At 40.8% G+C, this 19,760-nt stretch overlaps 1 protein-coding gene across 3 annotated transcripts in view; it reads left to right on the top strand.

The window, feature by feature from the left end:
• ARHGEF2 (Rho/Rac guanine nucleotide exchange factor 2) overlaps positions 1-19,760 on the top strand; it is a 918,648-nt gene that overhangs the window by 613,543 nt on the left and 285,345 nt on the right. For all 3 annotated transcript variants that reach the window (XM_053704543.1, XM_053704550.1, XM_053704538.1), the window contains exons 6-7: positions 9,605-9,644; positions 10,145-10,274. In XM_053704543.1, coding sequence (XP_053560518.1) covers positions 9,605-9,644; positions 10,145-10,274 — 170 coding nt within the window. The remainder of the gene's footprint in view (positions 1-9,604; positions 9,645-10,144; positions 10,275-19,760) is intronic.

The following is a 19,760-nucleotide window of genomic DNA, read 5'->3' as shown; positions in this document are numbered from 1 at the left end:
TCCGAAGATACAAGTAAATCAGAGGACCAGAGACTCACTCCGTTGGTGGCTGTCCCTGGACAACCTGTCACGAGGGATGACATTCCGCAGACCAGAGTGGGTCATTGTCACGACCGACGCCAGTCTGATGGGCTGGGGCGCGGTCTGGGGATCCCTGAAAGCTCAGGGTCTTTGGTCTCGGGAAGAATCTCTTCTACCGATAAATATTCTGGAACTGAGAGCGATATTCAATGCTCTCAAGGCTTGGCCTCAGCTAGCGAGGGCCAAGTTCATACGGTTTCAATCAGACAACATGACAACTGTTGCGTACATCAACCATCAGGGGGGGAACAAGGAGTTCCCTGGCGATGGAAGAAGTGACCAAAATCATTCTATGGGCGGAGTCTCACTCCTGCCACCTGTCTGCTATCCACATCCCAGGAGTGGAAAATTGGGAAGCGGATTTTCTGAGTCGTCAGACATTGCATCCGGGGGAGTGGGAACTCCATCCGGAAATCTTTGCCCAAGTCACTCAGCTGTGGGGCATTCCAGACATGGATCTGATGGCCTCTCGTCAGAACTTCAAAGTTCCTTGCTACGGGTCCAGATCCAGGGATCCCAAGGCGGCTCTAGTGGATGCACTAGTAGCACCTTGGACCTTCAAACTAGCTTATGTGTTCCCGCCGTTTCCTCTCATCCCCAGGCTGGTAGCCAGGATCAATCAGGAGAGGGCGTCGGTGATCTTGATAGCTCCTGCGTGGCCACGCAGGACTTGGTATGCAGATCTGGTGAATATGTCATCGGCTCCACCTTGGAAGCTACCTTTGAGACGAGACCTTCTTGTTCAGGGTCCGTTCGAACATCCGAATCTGGTTTCACTCCAGCTGACTGCTTGGAGATTGAACGCTTGATCTTATCGAAGCGAGGGTTCTCAGATTCTGTTATCGATACTCTTGTTCAGGCCAGAAAGCCTGTAACTAGAAAGATTTACCACAAAATTTGGAAAAAATATATCTGTTGGTGTGAATCTAAAGGATTCCCTTGGGACAAGGTTAAGATTCCTAGGATTCTATCCTTCCTTCAAGAAGGATTGGAAAAAGGATTATCTGCAAGTTCCCTGAAGGGACAGATTTCTGCCTTGTCTGTGTTACTTCACAAAAAGCTGGCCGCTGTGCCAGATGTTCAAGCCTTTGTTCAGGCTCTGGTTAGAATTAAGCCTGTTTACAAACCTTTGACTCCTCCTTGGAGTCTCAATTTAGTTCTTTCAGTTCTTCAGGGGGTTCCGTTTGAACCCTTGCATTCCGTTGATATTAAGTTATTATCTTGGAAAGTTTTGTTTTTAGTTGCAATTTCTTCTGCTAGAAGAGTTTCAGAATTATCTGCTCTGCAGTGTTCTCCTCCTTATCTGGTGTTCCATGCAGATAAGGTGGTTTTACGTACTAAACCTGGTTTTCTTCCAAAAGTTGTTTCTAACAAAAACATTAACCAGGAGATTATCGTACCTTCTCTGTGTCCGAAACCAGTTTCAAAGAAGGAACGTTTGTTGCACAATTTGGATGTTGTTCGCGCTCTAAAATTCTATTTAGATGCTACAAAGGATTTTAGACAAACATCTTCCTTGTTTGTTGTTTATTCCGGTAAAAGGAGAGGTCAAAAAGCAACTTCTACCTCTCTCTCTTTTTGGATTAAAAGCATCATCAGATTGGCTTACGAGACTGCCGGACGGCAGCCTCCCGAAAGAATCACAGCTCATTCCACTAGGGCTGTGGCTTCCACATGGGCCTTCAAGAACGAGGCTTCTGTTGATCAGATATGTAGGGCAGCGACTTGGTCTTCACTGCACACTTTTACCAAATTTTACAAGTTTGATACTTTTGCTTCTTCTGAGGCTATTTTTGGGAGAAAGGTTTTGCAAGCCGTGGTGCCTTCCATTTAGGTGACCTGATTTGCTCCCTCCCTTCATCCGTGTCCTAAAGCTTTGGTATTGGTTCCCACAAGTAAGGATGACGCCGTGGACCGGACACACCTATGTTGGAGAAAACAGAATTTATGTTTACCTGATAAATTACTTTCTCCAACGGTGTGTCGGGTCCACGGCCCGCCCTGGTTTTTTTAATCAGGTCTGATAATTTATTTTCTTTAACTACAGTCACCACGGTACCATATGGTTTCTCCTATGCAAATATTCCTCCTTAACGTCGGTCGAATGACTGGGGTAGGCGGAGCCTAGGAGGGATCATGTGACCAGCTTTGCTGGGCTCTTTGCCATTTCCTGTTGGGGAAGAGAATATCCCACAAGTAAGGATGACGCCGTGGACCGGACACACCGTTGGAGAAAGTAATTTATCAGGTAAACATAAATTCTGTTTTTCCTGAGCCAACATTGTCTAAGGCGGATACTGTTCAGGAGTCTTCTGACAATGTTCAAGATATGCCGCAGCTTTCTCCTCAAGCGTCCCAAAATTTAGCGTCCATACAGCCAGTGCCCTGCGCTTCCTCTATTACTCCACCTGGAGTTACCTTGCAATACAACGCTTCCCTAATGTCATCAGCGGTATCTGATACGTTGTCTGCTTTTCCCATGCTGCAGGGAAAGCGCAAGAGGAAATGTAATCAATCAGTGAATAAAGTTGCTGACACAGTAGTGGCTATTCTGAATGTTCCTTCCCAGAAACCTGAAGAGGAAGATGCTTCGGTAGCATCTGAGGGTGAGATCTCAGACTCAGACAGTGTAATACCTTTAGCTGATACTGAAGTTGTTTCTTTCAGGTTTAAGCTAGAACACCTCCGTTTGTTGGAGGTTTTAGCTGCCATGGACGACTCTGACACTACCGTCATAGTCAATCCTAAGAAGTCTAATAAACTAAACAAGTATTTTGACGTGCCTTCCATGGTGGAGGTATTTCCTGTACCAGATAGGGCTACAGAGATTATTGCTAAGGAATGGGAGAGACCGGGTATCCCTTTTTCTCCATCCCCTGTTTCCTATAGCAGACTCTATCAAGGAGTCTTGGCAGACGGTACCCAAGGTGGAAGGGGCAATTTCCATGCTAGCCAAAAGAAAAACTATTCCCATAGAGGATAGTTGTTCCTTTAAGGATCCTATGGTTAAGAAGTTAGAGGGGTTACTCAAGAAAATGTATGTACACCAGGGTTTACAATGGCAACCTGTGGTTTGTATTGCTACTGTCACTAGTGCGGCAGCATACTGGTTTGATGCGTTGTCTGATTCTATTCGGACAGACACTCCCCTCGAAGAAATCCAGGATAGGATAAAGGCCCTTAAGTTGGCCAACTCCTTTATCACAGATGCTTCCCTACAGGTTATTAAGCTGGGAGCTAAGATTTCTGGTTTTGCCGTTCTGGCCCGCAGAGCTTTATGGCTAAAATCTTGGTCTGCGGATCTGTCATCTAAATCTAAACTTTTGGCGATTCCTTACAAGGGAAAGACCTTGTTTGGGCCAGGTTTGATGGAAATAATTTCTGACATTACGGGAGGAAAGGGCCATTTCCTCCCTCAGGATAAGAGAAATAAGCAGAAGGGACGTCAGAGTAATTTTCGTTCCTTTCAAAATTTCAAGGGAAAGCCTTCCTCTCCCTCTTCCAAGAAGGAACAGTCCAAGCCTTCCTGGAGGCCCAACCAGTCTTGGAACAAGGGAAAACAATCAAAAAAGCCTGCTATTGAATAAAAAACAGCTTGAAGGGCCTGCCCCCGATCAGGGACCAGATCTTGTGGGGGCAGGCTTTCCTTCTTCGCTCAGGCTTGGGTTCGAGATGTTCATAATCCCTGGGCGGTGGACATCGTGTCCCAGGGATACAAACTAGAGTTCAAGACCTTTCCTCCTATGGGGCAGGTTTCTGCTTTCAAGATTATCTGTAGACCAGACAAAAAGAGAGGCGTTCTTACACTGTGTTCGGGACCTCTCCAACCTGGGATTGATAGTTCCTGTCACAATGCAGAAACGGGGTCTGGGTTTCTACTCCAATCTGTTCGTGGAGAGAGGGAACCTTCAGAGCAATTTTAGATCTCAAGAGTCTAAAAAAATTCTTCAGAGTGCTGTCCTTCAAGATGGAAACTATTTGTTCCATTCTTCCTTTGGTTCAAGAGGGTCAATTTATGACAACAGTAGATTTAAAGGACGCGTACCTGCATGTTCCCATCCACAGGGACCATCACAAGTTTCTGAGGTTTGCATTTCTAGACAAGCAATTCCAGTTTGTGGCTCTTCCATTCGTCCTTGCCACAGCTCCCAGAATTTTCTCAAAGGTTCTGGGATCCCTGTTGGCGGTGCTCCGATTGTGGGGCATTGCAGTGGCGCCTTATCTGGATGACATTCTGGTTCAGGCACCATCCTTTCAACAAGCAAGATCTCACATGGAAATGTTGTTATCTTTCCTGCGATCTCACGGGTGGAAGGTGAATTTGGAAAAGCGTTCCTTAGTTCCAACTACAAGTGTAATTTTCTTGGGAGCCATAATAGATTCCTTATCAATGAAAATATTTTTTCTGACAGAAGTCAGGAAATCAAAGATTTTCGATTCTTGCCTAGCGCTTCAGTCCTCTCCTCTGCGCTCAGTGCATGGAGGTAATCGGTCTGATGGTAGCGGCAATGGGCATCATCCCATTCGCCCGTTTCCACCTCAGACCTCTGGAGTTAAGCATGCTCAGACAGTGGAACAGAGATTATGCGGATCTGTCTCCGCGATTACAACTGGAGCAGGAGACAAGGGATTCTCTTCTTTAGTGGTTGTCTCAGGATCATCTCTCCCAGGGAACCTGCTTTCGCAGACCCTCTTGGGTGATTGTGACAACAGACGCCAGCCTTCTGGGATGGGGAGCAGTCTGGGGCTCTCTAAAGGCTCAGGGAACATGGACTCGGTCGGAGTCTGTTCTACCCATAAACATTCTGGAACTGAGAGCTATATTTAATGCTCTTCTAACCTGGCCTCAGTTAGCCTCGGCTCAGTTTATCAGGTTTCAGTCAGACAACATAACTTCAGTGGCTTACATCAACCATCAGGGGGGAACTCGGAGTTCCTTGGCCATGTCAGAGGTAGCCAAGATTATTCAGTGGGCGGAGACCCACAACTGTTGTCTGTCAGCGATCCACATCCCAGGAGTAGACAACTGGGAGGCGGATTTTCTGAGCAGACAGACTTTTCACCTGGGGGAGTGGAAACTCCATCCGGAAGTGTTTTCCAGCCTGATTCTAAAATGGGGACAGCCGGAACTGGACCTCATGGCATTGCGGCAGAATGCCAAGCTCCCGAGGTACGGGTCAAGGTCAAGGGACCCTCGGGCTGTACTGATAGACACTCTGGCGGTTCCCTGGAATTTCAGTCTAGCATACCTATTTCCTTCGCTCTTCTTCCTCGGGTCATTGCTCGAATCAAGCAGGAGAGGGCGTCGGTGATCCTCATTGCACCGGCGTGGCCCCGCAGGATTTGGTATGCAGACCTGGTGGAGATGTCATCTCTTCCACCTTGGAGACTTCCGTTGAGAAAGAACCTTCTACTTCAAGGGCCTTTCCTTCATCCAAATCTAGTTTCTCTGAAGCTGACTGATTGGAAATTGAACGCTTAATTTTATCTAATCGTGGATTTTCAGAATCGGTCATTGAGACCATGATTCAGGCTCCTAAGCCGGTGACTAGAAGAATTTACCATAAGATATGGCGTAAATACCTGTATTGGTGTGAATCCAAAGGCTACTCTTGGAGTAGAGTTCGGATTCCTAGAATTTTGTCTTTTCTCCAAGAGGGTCTGGAGAAAGGTTTATCGACAAGCTCCCTAAAGGGTCAAATATCTGCCTTGTCTGTTTTGTTACATAAGCATCTGGCGGATGTCCCAGACGTGCAATCGTTTTTCCAGGCCTTGGTCAGGATCAGGCCTGTGTTTAAGCCGGTTACTCCTCCCTGGAATCTTAACCTAGTTCTTAAAGTTCTTCAACAGGCTCCGTTTGAGCCGATGCATTCCTTAGATATTAAGTTGTTATCTTGGAAAGTTTTGTTTCTTGTTGCTTTTTCATCTGTTCGAAGAGTTTCAGAGCTCTCGGCATTACAGTATGAGTCTCCTTACCTTATTTTTCATGCGGATAAGGTAGTTTTGCGTACTAAGTTAGGGTTTCTCCCTAAAGTGGTTTCAGATCGGAACATTAATCAGGAGATTGTTGTTCCTTCCCTGTGTCCTAAACCTTCTTCTCCGAAAGAACGTCTGCTATACAATCTAGATGTCATTCTTCTGCTCTCTTTGTGCTTTTCTTGGGGTAAAGTAAGGGGCAGAAAGCTATGGCTACTTCTTTTTCTTTGTGGCTGAAGAGTATCATTCGCTTTGCCTATGAAACTGCTGGACAGCAGCCTCCTGAGAGAGTTACGGCTCATTCTACGAGGGCTGTTTCCTCTTCCTGGGCATTCAAAAATGAAGCTTCTATGGAACAGATTTGCAAGGCTGCAACTTGGTCCTCTCTTCACACTTTTTCAAAATTCTATAAATTTGACACTTTTTGCCTCGGCTGAGACCTCTTTTGGGAGAAAGGTTTTCAAGCAGTGGTGCCTTCCGTTTAGGTTCCCTGTCTTGTCCCTCACTTATCATCTGTGTACTCTAGCTTGAGTATTGATTTCCAATAGTAATTAGATGATCCGTGGACTCACCGTGTCATTAGAAAGAAAACAAAATTTATGCTTACCTGATAAATTTATTTATTTCTTGACACGGTGAGTCCACGGCCCGCCCTGTTTGCTTAAGACAGATTTTGTGGGTATGTTATAAACTTCAGACACCTCTGCACCTTGTTGCTTCCTTTCTCTCCTTTGCTTCGGTCGAATGACTGGCGTTGGAGGGAAGGGAGGTGATATTTAACAGCTTTGCTGTGGTGCTCTTTGCCGCCTCCTGCTGGGCAGGAGTGATATTCCCAATAGTAATTAGATGATCCGTCGACTCACCGTGTCAAGAAAGAAAGAAATTTATCAGGTAAGCATAAATTTTGTTTTTACAATTATATTATTGTTTAAATATTGAAAATGTAAGTGTAAAGATTACGTTTTTATAAAGTAATGGACACCGCCACGTTTGAACTAGTTTTCAATTTATCTGTGTGGAAAACTTTTTTTTATGATCTTATTATCCAAGCAGCCTTGTTTGTACAGTTTCTTTAATTCCCTGTTTTATATCTGTCCCTAATTGTCCTCAGCAGGAACAGTAGATAAGGGGAAACTTAAGTTAAGATATGGCAGCACCCATTACTTTATAGAAACTCAGTGGAATTTAGAAAATGTAAAGAGTTAAATTAAAGGAAAAGGGGACAAAATATTTTATTGCAAAGTTTTTTTTTAACTCCATGTAATTAAACATTTTGGGTTAGATTACAAGTGTGGCGCAATCCTGTTTGCACAAGCGATATGTTTTTGTGAGCCTTTTTAATTGTGCTGATATTACAAATTGAGCGATTTACGCTACAGTCCATATTGCGATCTCAGAGCTCTGGTTAACTGTTTTCTGAAACTAAAAAGTTGTACTAAACACATTAAAAATACATTACAAAGTACACTTACACTCATAATAACATTATCTAAAAAAAAAAATTAATAGAAATATTGCACAACAAAGTTAATAAGGGCTTATAAGGTATAAATATATATATGTTTAAAAAAACATCAGATATATGTAGAAATATTTAATTATGAATAAAAATAACATATTCCCTTATGTTAAGAACATTGTAATATGAAATATTCATATTTTCATGTCGGGTTAATGCAATTAATTATATTGCGAAAATGCTATAGTGTTAGCGTGAGAGAGTGGGAGTTTTTTCCCCTTTTTTTTTTTGTTTAAATGACTTCTATGGGGGAATACACGATATTGTAAGTTCCGATTTTTGTGCTAGTCAGGTTAGTGCTTGTGCAAAATACGTGGGTTTTTTTTTACTTGTAATACGAGCGCAACCCAATTAGCGCTAAAAAACTAAATACTAGCTGTGTTTTCGTAATCATGAAAATGCAATATACCGTACCACTTGTAATCTAGCCCTTTGTATTATAATATCATACTGTTAAATACCTTTTACTATTGTATATCTTCATCTCCACTCCCTCAACCCCTTATCATGCAGAATATATTGGCATTCTATAAAGTATAATAAAATTGTAATATTTCTTCCTATAATTCCTCTTTTATTCGCTCTACTCGGCAGCCAAAAGCACACAACACAGAATAGATTACAAAGTGTATTGTGAAATATTACTTGGCCAGCAACAGGACCTTCCTGTGATCTTCAGGGAGCTACCTAAATTGCCTAATGAGAAATTATTTGCTTGTTTATAACCTTGCCCAGATTGTACAATTGGATCAAGCCTGTTACTCAAAATGAATAACTTTTGGTTGTCTACAGCAGTGTTTCTCAACCGCGGTCCTCAAGTACCCTCAGCAGGCCAGGTTTTCATTATAGCTAAACCAGTGCACAGGTGAAGTAATCAGCTGATCAGTAACACCATGGTTACTAACCTGCTCTTACCCATCAGCTGATTATTTCACCTGTGCACTGGTTCAGCTATAATGAAAACCTGACCTGTTGAGGATACTTGAGGAACGTGGTTGAGAAACAATAGTCCACAGCACTTTTAAAGGTGCAAAACTATGAGTTTAAAGCTCTAGGGTATGTAAAATAAAAAGATTTTCTGCAATAAAACTGTCCCCTCTCCATCTTATTTAGTCACGTTTAAAAAAGTTAATTTCACACAGGAAATTTTACTAGGATATTGCATAACAGAAACAATTGTGATATTGATGTAACATGAAATTCAACTGCAGGATGGCAGAGAAAGAATAGTTTTTTACGTAAGTTTATATCATACATCTGTCACATAAAAGGGAAAAGAGTTAATTTTTTAACTGAAAACTTGAGAAAGCTATTGGAACAATATACATAGTGAAAACTTATGTTTGTACTTCCTAGGATCTGATGGTTACTCACTATGTGTAGTTTGTGTAATTAAATTCACTTGTGACTTATTTTATTAAGTTGTTTAATGATGCTGTTCCACCCTCTCACCTTAATATAATATTATTATATATAAATACTGCATTAGGGAGTTCATCCATACTGCCCACTTCAATTCCAAATTCTGCCCCATCTCCAGGCTTTAGTAAAATGGCTTAATCTTATGTCATACTAAAAATAAATGATTTACCAGCAATCATTACACGCTGTTAAAGCAGAAGCAAAACCTATTATGTGACTGCCTAGATCTGCTTAGAAGCTGGTACAGACCTCATCTTCATTAAGATGCACAAATCCTGTAATGTGAAAACAAGCTTTTTGGTAATAGATCTGTAAACTTTTTTTTGGGTTACTCTGATTGTCCAACGAAAATTAATAAAATGTAAAAAAAAAAAAAAAAATCCCTAATTAAGGGTAATGCAGGCTTATATACCATGAAAATGTTTTTCAATTACAGTAGTTTAATGTGTTGTAAATACTGTTTGCCTAAGTTATTTATTAAAGCACTCAAAACATTGAATTCTGTTTAACACCTGTCACACTGGTATATTTTTTAGCCTGGTCCCTTAAGTGCAGCTTTCAGGTGTTTGCTAATTGTTTAAAATCAACTTTCCCCTCTCTTTGCAGATGTGGCCCTGTACTCACACGCAAGACACCTGCCGAATGGGTAAGTGCAAAATCTGAAGTGTTGATTTGTAAACACCTGGGTTCACTCCCTTCAGGGAATAAGACACACTAATGTCATAATAAGCTGTCACACCAGGGGTGACTGGACCAATTTTCGGCCCACACAGTGCTGTGTCACATAGAATGACAATCTTAGAGTTATGCTTTAGATTGAACTCTGCTTGATCAACGTGACACTTCAATTGGGTTTTCCCCACTGCTAAGACTAAGCCACTAACTCACTCCTCCCCCATTGCAACTGATCATTTAGGATTGAAAAAGGAGTGATTTTGTCTGCAAGCCAAGATTAAAAAGCTCATCCGTTCCATGCTGTCATAACCAATCCTGGTCTGAATGAATAGTTTGGCTGTTGGATGCTGGGGCTGACAGTATCTCTAGTTGTGAGAGAAAGATAGAGAACTCTTTGTTGGCGTGTCTGTCCTCCCCCTAAATCCTTCCTCTTGCTCAGCATCACCATCATTTTGCTGATGTTTTTTGTAGACTGAGCGCTATAAGCTGTGGAGAGATTGATGCTCTGGAGACGGATGAGAAGGAGAACAGAGACAGAGAAGAGACACCTTTAGGCCGGACTCTAAGCTTCATCAAGAAAATGGCTGGGGGCAAGTCCAAGGTATGGAGTTAGGAATATGTATTGTGAGAGCTCTGGTACGTAAATGAAAACTTACTGTATTAGAAGGTTGTCTTATTGCAAACATGGCAAAATATTCAACAACATATCATGGACCAGATTAGTTTTTAGATTAGAATGTAAGTTAATAGAGTTGCTGTTGTCTTTTAGCAGAACATCGAATGCTGCCCCTAGATGCTTACAGCATGGCAGAATGAAACTTGACAATGCTGTGGGTAATAAGAGTTTCATTCCCAAGATGCTTACGAAATAGCAAGATGATTAAGTACCCCAAATTGCTTACATTATAATAGGTTAACAGGTGCCCTGCTACAAGACTCTTATAATTTAGCAGGATAATATGGCCTCTGCCCCAAGAAGGTCATAACCTACCAGGAAATACTGCCCAGGTGGCTTACAGCCCGGTGGTACCTGCTCCAAAAAACTAATTATAGAATGGCAGACTTTACTAACAGGTTAAAATGTTTAAATAGGAAATGTTACCACTTTTGTGAATCATGGCTCCAAGAATTTGTCAAGCTCTGTTCCAGAATGTCCTTTAAAACGTACACTTTAAGGGATATTTTGGTACAAACTTTGACAAATTGTTGGCGCCATGGCGCTTTAAAATTGTACTTCTTACTGCTGTTTGAATTTATGCAACATATATTCCTTCTGAAGCTATAAAGTGTGGGACTGTTCTCAATATCCTGCCTGGCTCCTAAGCTTTGTATACATGTTTCCCATATACTATTGAAAGCAACTTTGCAGTATATGTTGTGCTTCATAAAGGCTAATTAGACTTTTTTAACTCACAAGCTGGCACCTCCTGCTCACTTCTGGTGCCAGCCTTGGAGCCTTGAATGGTGGATATGCACCAAGATCAGCACAAGGCCATATGTATTGTAGGAAATTATAGGAAATATTCCCCATGGAGTTACAAAACTAGTGGAATGAGAGACATTGTATTAGTATTCTAATATAATGTCAGACAAACACAGCGTACAATTCTGAATACCAGCAAAAGTTAGCTCCTGAAGGTAAGTTTTGTTGGACATAATTATATAATCGTTTTCTTTGCTGACCTATGTTGAATCATTTTGACTGAGGACATTGCTGTCAAAAGGACCTGATTTTAAGTAAAATCTTAGTGAGCTTTGTATTTCAATTAAGTTTATTCCAATCCATTAGAAAAGACGTGCAGAGTCATATACATTTTGACATGATTGTGAAATTCAACACTTGGGGAAAAAGGCATTTTGACCTGATTCAGTGGAATTCTTTTGATGTTTGCACATATTATTTTTTGGTGTTAAAGTTTTTAGCACATCTTTAGTTCATGTGTTAAAAAGCATTTTAGAGAAATAATTTAAAAATGTGGTCATTAGAATGATCCTTTATGAATGCAATATAGTGTTTGCACATTTTAAAAGTGTTAATTATAAGATTAATCTAAATTATATGAAAGTTTTAATTGCACATTAAATGGTATTGTTTGCTATGTTACAAAACTGTAGCCATACATTTAAAGGGATAGGAAAGTCAAAATTAAACTTGCAAAACACACCAATTTTACTATCACATTTATTTTGTTCTCTTGTTATCCTTTGTTGAAATGAATATGTACATATCCTAAGCAGCAGCAGTGCATTACTGGGCGCTGGATGGTGATTGGTGGCTACACATTTTTTTTCTTGTCATTGGCTCATCAGATGTCTTCAGATAGCCTATAATACATTGCTGCTCTGAAGCTGACTTTGTAGAGGTTAAGCACATAGTTAAATGCAGACATTTGTGCAATAATAAAATGCTCTAGCATATTAGAGAATTTTATTTTTTCACTTTTATATCCATTTAATCTGTCATCTTCAATAGTGGATTAATTAGTTATGTTTTACCCTCGCTTTCACCACTGCTTCTGTTATATTGTACATGAACTTGAGCAGGTTTATTTATGGATTTTGTGGGTATTCAGATAGGTAGGAATAGCTAAGTAAATTTAAGGGGCATGAAAGACGGAATTAAACTTTTATGAATCAAATTTATCCTTTGCTGAAATGTTGCTGCTTTCCATGATAACATACTGAGGTAGGCTAAGGAGTGTTCACGTGTTTTCAGCACTTTTTTGTAGCAAGCAACATTATACATGTACTGTCGAACTTAAACGCATGCATGTTCTTGAGCCTAAGATATAAGGGAAAGGTAATTCTTTTTTCTAATTGCACACTTTTGACTTCCATGCCTCTCTAAGCCAAACTTCACCTGATATTCCATATGATTGTTTTGTGTATGAAACCCTTATGGATTGGAATGGGAAAGTGCTGTGCTCAGGAGAGTTAAACGGAGATCCACTGAAAATTCCTTCTACAAGGCTTCTGACTGACTTTAGACCAGACAATGAACTATCATTTTACATGTATATGTCTATACTTGTGACTGTTATTAGGATCCTCATATGGTGCTTTTAATCTGAAATGACTATTATTATATTGTGGCTAGGATGGAATTTCCGTATCTTTAGTATGAAACTGCTTTCTCACAAATGGAGTCATTTCCTGTTCCTCTTCTAATTTCTGTAAGTTCCTGAGTGTTTTGTTCTTACTATTCACTTTCTGGCTGTGTAATCACCAATGCGCCTTTCACACATGATTAAGCCGTGACTAGCGAACCCTGTAAAAACCCGTACATCCTTATCAGGGGAAGGCATCTCAGGTTTTCACTTCATATTATCAGTCACAAAGCCATGGTCTGACCAATTTTTGTCTGTTGATGCTTTTGTTTTGGACCCTTTTCACAGGTGTTACATCATATTTTGGATATTCTGCAATAATAAACACAAAGCACTTTTATTGATTCTGCTGATATTTGCTTTTTACTAATGTTCCTCAGCTGTGCATGAAAGATAGACATTGTGAGCACATATGCTGCATTAAGGGATTACCTGTAACCGAAACAAGGGCTTTGGGCACTAGATGCTGCTGTGCACCAGCTTTACATGCGTCTGCATTTAAACAGAGCGGTTGATGTTGAGTTGCATCAGCCACTGGCTCACAGATGTGGAATTTCCTGCCCACTTTATCCTTCCCAGGCATCCAGACAGAGAGATGTCTGAGATACAAATCTCCCAGACACAGGATCACCCAATCATTGCGGCTTCTGCAACTAATGTAATTGTGAGAAGTGACACGTGTTCCCCAGCATGCGGGCTGAGAGGTTGTGTACTTACACAGCTGTAGGAGCAATGTACTGGTGCATAATGTCCTTAGGCAACTATAGGCACAGTGCTCTGTGGCAGCTATATAGACATTATAAAGAAGCAGCTTTAGTTGCATACACATAAAATATATTTTCATTATTTATTTTGTCCCCTTTTGATGTAGCTTATCTCTGAAAATGTTACCAATTTCTAATTCTCAGAACTTGAAATACAGACTATTGCCTTTTCAAGGGTAACTCTACTGCATAACTGTCCTTTGTTGGATTTATCAAATAGCAACTACTAAACAAATGAGGGTGGCTAGATTTGTTCTCTGTGGAATAAAGCCAAGAATGGTGGGTGGAGTTTGGCTATTGAATTTTTTTGCAGTAAAAAGGATGCTAGTTTGTTTTAAAAATGTTTAGACTTGGCTGATATGTTATTCTATAGCAACACAAAATAAATATCCTGTAATTACAAGGTGTTTACTGTTCTTTAAAGGAGCAGGGTGCTTTGTTCTATATGAACAATGTACTGTGATAACTGTATGGACAATATGGTAGGGCAGATATGGGAGTTATTTACTGCAATATACTGAAGCAGCCGCAGCATACTGAAGCAACTGCAGCCACAGTATACTGAAGCAACTGTAGCCGCAGCATACTAAATCAACTGTAGCCGCAGCATACTGAAGCAACTGTAGCCACAGCATACTGAAGCAACTGTAGCCGCAGCATACTGAAGCAACTGTAGCCGCAGCATACTGAAACAACTGTAGCTGCAGCATACTGAAGCAGCTGCAGCCACAATATACTGAAGCAACTGCAGCCGCTGTATACTGAAGCAACTACAGCCGCTGCATACTGAAACAACTGTAGCACAGCATACTGAAGCAACTGTAGCACAGCATACTGAAGCAACTGCAGCCACAATATACTGAAGCAACTCTAGCCGCAGAATACTGAAACAACTGTAGCCGCAGCATACTGAAACAACTGTAGCCGCACCATACTGAATCAACTGTAGCCGCAGCATACTGAAGCAACTGCAGCCACAATATACTGAAGCTACTGAAGCAACTGCAGCCACAATATACTGAAGCAACTGCAGCCACAATATACTGAAGCAACTGCAGCCACAATATACTGAAGCAACTGCAGCCACAATATACTGAAGCAACTGCAGCCACAATATACTGAAGCTACTGAAGCAACTGCAGCCACAATATACTGAAGCTACTAATGCAACTGCAGCCACAATATACTGAAGGAACTGTAGCCACAGCATACTGAAGCAACTGCTGGCACAATATACTGAAGCAACTGTAGCCACAGAATACTGCTGCAACTGTAGCTGCAGCATACTGAAGCAACTGCAGCAGCAGCATACTGAAGCAACTGCAGCCGCAGCATACTGAAGTAACTGCAGCCGCAGCATACTGAAGCCACTGTAGCACAGCATATTGCAGCAACTGCCGGCATAATATACTGAAGCAGCTGCAGCATATTGAAGCAGCTGTAGCCACAGCATACTGAAGCAGTTGTAGCCGCAGCATATTGAAGCAACTTTAACAGTAGCATACTGAAGCAACTGTAACAGTAGCATATTGAAGCAACTGTAGCTGCAGCATACTGTAGCAACTGTTGCCGCAGCATTCTGAAGCAACTGTTGTGCAGTATACTGAAGTAACTGTAGCACAGCATACTGAAGCAACTGTTGTGCAGTGTAGTGAAGCAACTGTAGCACAGCATACTGAAGTAAATTTAACCACAGCATGATGAAGCCGCGGTATACTGAAGCAACTGTAGCCACAATATACTGAAGCAAGTGTAGCTGCAGCATACTGAAGCAACTTTGGCCGCAGCATACTGAAGCAACTGTAGCCGCAGCATTCTGAAGCAACTGTTGTGCAGTATAGTGAAGCAACTGTAGCACAGCATTCTGAGGTAAATGTAACCGCAGCATGATGAAGCTACTGAAGCAACTGTAGCCACAATATACTAAAGCAACTGTAGCACAGCATACTGAGTAACTGTTGCACAGTATACTGAAGCAACTGTAGCTGCAGCATACTGAAGCAACTTTAGCCGCAGCATATTGAAGCAGCTGTAGCCGTAGCATACTGAAGCAGCTGTAGCCGCAGTATACTGAAGTAAATATATCCGCAGCATACTGAAGCAACTGTAGTCGCAATATGCTAAGTCAACTGTAGTCACAATATGCTGAAGCAACTATAAGGATAATATAAGCTGAGACAACTCTAGGAGTGCTGTACTAACGCAGTTAAAGGGGCAAAACATAAAGACAGCTAGAAGAGCAGTAGTATAAGGCAATGGTGATATTAGCTTTTAGAAACATTTATTAATGAACAATACACCTCAGTTGCTTAAATGCACATTTCAGTTATACCCACAAAACCTATTCTCCCCTCTGTACTTTTCCATACACACGCCTTTTCATATACTTTACTTTCCTTCCCCGTCCATATTTTTACATTCTCTCTTTTACTGCCTAATCTCATAAAATTTGGCATTTATTATATATGCCTGTTACAGAAAGCAAAACAACAAATTCCAACACCTTATCATACAGTAATTATAGATATATACTTATTTTTGACTCCCTCCCTAGCTGTATCCAAGAACACCCAAAAACCAGCACATAGAACTGACAACTTAATGTTTATGTTGTTGTATTTTCTGTACAGATATTTTCTTTTTTGTGAAGTATTGAAATAGAATGATTGATATTGACCGTACTCTGCACGTTGCATTTCATCTCAGTTCCTTCCAGCCACTATCTCATAAAAACAGTTGCTAAGAAGCAGGAAGTTGGTCAGGGGGGGGACGCAGGACGTGACCGGCTTCCTGCTCCGCAAAGAGTACTTTGTGTTGGACGCAGCAGAGCTAAGCTACATTCGTATGCATTTGATATCAGTTATCCTGGTTATTTCCTGTCCAGTCATTAATTCCCAGGGTGCTACTCAAAAATGACTGTCACAATGACAGGTGTCATATGTAAGAGAAACCCAACACTGTATGTGTGTGCTCTGATAACTCACAGTGTCAGGCTCTCTCTACTTAAAGGGACAGTATACACTCATTTTCATATAACTGCATGTAATAGACACTACTATAAAGAATAAGATGCACAGATACTGATATAAAAATCCAGTATAAAACTGTTTAAAAACTTACTTAGAAGCTCTCAGTTTAACTCTTTTGAAAAGGTAGCTGGAAAGCCCACTGCAAGTGGGAAATAAGACCCCCCCCCCCCTTCTTTTGCATATGAAAAGACCCTTTACACAAACAGGAGCAAGCTGGAGTAGGTAGCTGACGGTATTCCATAAAACTTTGGGACTTGGTTAGGAGTCTGAAAATCAGAGCAATGTTATTTAAAAATAAGCAAAACTATACATTTTTTTTAACAAAAAAAACTTTATGGGCTATATAAAAAGATCATCTACAAAACATTTATGCAAAGAAAAAATGAGTGTATAATGTCTCTTTAATATAGATAACTTACATTGTCTAACCCTGTTATGAAATTCAGCAGTTCAGTTAACATAGATTTAATTATAAAACTAGTACTGTACTGTCTAAGCCTGTTCTGATTTTCTACAGTAAGAACACCCCTACATTAGTTGGAACTTAGAAACCCAACACTGTGTAAACACTTAGTTATATTGTCTACATTCTACATTACATAGAAAACATACACATCTGGAAATGCCCATATTACCTGAAGGCTTTTGGTGCAAATCCGGCACTGACTTAGCATGTCCTGATCATCTGTAGTTTGTAGCAACTCAGCTTAGTAAAACTGTTTTAATAATCTGCATCCTGGACATCAAACCTTAATAACAAAGAAATTAATAATTGCCTGTCCTGATATTATACAGTTAGAACATACTAGATTATATAGAAACTAATCAAACACTGTCTAAGCCTGTCCCAATAAACTGCATGCTGCTTTAGTTAGAAATCCAGTCTAGTTTTAGCCTGCCATGCTATTGTGCAGCTATAAGATTATAAAACTGGAACCAAGCCAAGCAGATTACTCTATGTAAAATAGAAGCCCATCACTCAGTAAGTCTGTCCTGATAAAATGCAGTCTAGAGGTGAACTTACTTTGGATTGAAAAACTGCAATGTGCAAACCTGTCCTGATTACTGTTCATTTGGGAGGTCTCCCCACATTAGTAGAAACCCACAACTGTCTAAATGTATCCTGATAATCTGCAGTCAGGAGCTCAGAGCTTAAGTAATGTGCAAATAAAATGTTTTGTTCCTGTTAATTGAGTCTTCAATGAGACGGGCTAATCTGGTGAGGGATTAGCTTTCCCTTGTGTGTGTTTAAAACTCAAGACTATTGATTTTTTTGCCTCTGGGTACTATAAGCTCTCTTATTAATACATCTATTTGTAGAGGCGAGCAAAGGCTCAGCGTCATCTATACCTACAGATATGGATCAGAGAGGCACAAACATTATCCATGCAAATAATCAGGGGAGGGACTACATTGGTTACTATTATTATCAGTTATTTGTAGAGCACCAACAGATTCTGCAGCATTAAAAACATGGGTCTAATATGCAAGGTAACAATTATGAGAGACAAATGTATAGAGGGCCCTGCCAGGAGTTTCCCTGATGTAAATCAGCTCTCATGAAGGTGGTTACAAATGCTTTGCAATGCAAATAATCAGGGGAGGAACTACATGGGTTACAAATGCTTTGCCATGCAAAGCCAGTTTTGTCAGTCATCCTGCCTCCAATTCTTTCTCCTTCCCATTTAATCCTTTTTCTATGCTATTTTAACATAGTGTTATAATGTTATTTTTCCAGCAGTAGTATTTGAAAAGTCCACAAGTGCCCCATCAGTCAATAAAAGTGCATATACATTGTCACACCAATGGACATCACTTTCTTTGCTGGTGCTCAGGAGTATATAAGCCCATATGAAACATTTTTAAATGCAAATGTTACAGTACCTATTTGCAAACATCCTTATTGCTCTGTTTAAACACCTACACCATCTCTTTGACACTTTTAAAGCTCCTGTTAAAGTTACAGTCAACCCCAAAAAATTATTACTCCTACAGATAAAGTTTACTAGGACAAATAGTTCAAACTGTGGCCCCATTTCGCTAACTATATAGTTTTTAACTAAAATTACTTACTACAAGTCCTTCTGCCGTTTTGAAATGGCCACCAGCCCCCTCCTGTATTTCGTCATGGCCATCTTCCTTCCTTCCTCTTCTGCCTGTAAATTTTCTATCCGCCGCATTCCCGTTTTTGGCGCATGCACAATGCGCCGATTTAAGTGAAGGGGCCTTTTGAAGCAGGAACTAAAAACAACTGCTCAGTATCCTAGCGGTTACTATATGCGGCGGACCAGTTTGGCTTTTCTTCATCTACTGCCGCATATAGGACCTGCTAGAATCCTGAGCGGTTCTGCTTTATAGCTATGTAGTTCTGTACTTGCGATTTGTCTGACAATAGATTGCCCTTGTGTAAATAAAAGCTTTGTCATGGATTTTGTTTAGCGAGAAGTCATGAGTTATGATTGTAGCACATACAATTTAGATCTGCATGGTTTTGTTGTTCTGTTTCAGATAGCATCAATACCTTTTATGAAAGGGTGAGAAAGACCTAACCTTGGCACTAAACACATGAAATCCTGGATGTACACATAAGCATTGCAATCTCAATTCTGAGCTAGTACGTGCAGCGTGTGGTTGTGGATTTAATAAGGAAAAGGTTCTTGTTGTTGTCGGACTTTTATACATTAGCTTGAAATCATGAAAGCTTTCAGCCCAGTAAGATCTGTGAGGATAAACAGCCTAACGGAGCACAGTATATCTAGGAGCAAAACGCCTGTGGATGACCCCATAAGCCTGCTGTACAACATGAATGACTGCTATTCCAAGCTGAAGGAACTGGTGCCGAGTATTTTACAGAACAAGAAAGTCAGCAAGATGGAAATCCTGCAGCATGTCATAAATTACATTCTAGATCTGCAGATCGCCTTGGATTCCCACCAGACCATTGTCAGTCTCCATCATTCTAGGCTGGGACCAAATTCCTCGTCCACCAGGACACCACTTACCCCCCTAAACACAGATATCAGCATCTTGTCATTGCAGGCGTCTGAATTGTCATCAGTGTTTATCACGAATGACCGGAACCTAGACACCTGGGCACTCCAACTGCTGCGCTATTCCGCTATGTGCTCTACTTCCCAGAAGACAACATACTATATCTATGTCAGATGTGTATTACGTTTGCAATGGA

Source organism: Bombina bombina, chromosome 1 (assembly GCF_027579735.1).
Source record: "Bombina bombina isolate aBomBom1 chromosome 1, aBomBom1.pri, whole genome shotgun sequence".
NCBI classification, from domain to species: Eukaryota; Metazoa; Chordata; class Amphibia; order Anura; family Bombinatoridae; genus Bombina; species Bombina bombina.
Note: the sequence above shows the minus strand (reverse complement) of the source record. Positions and strands in the feature narration are given on the sequence as shown.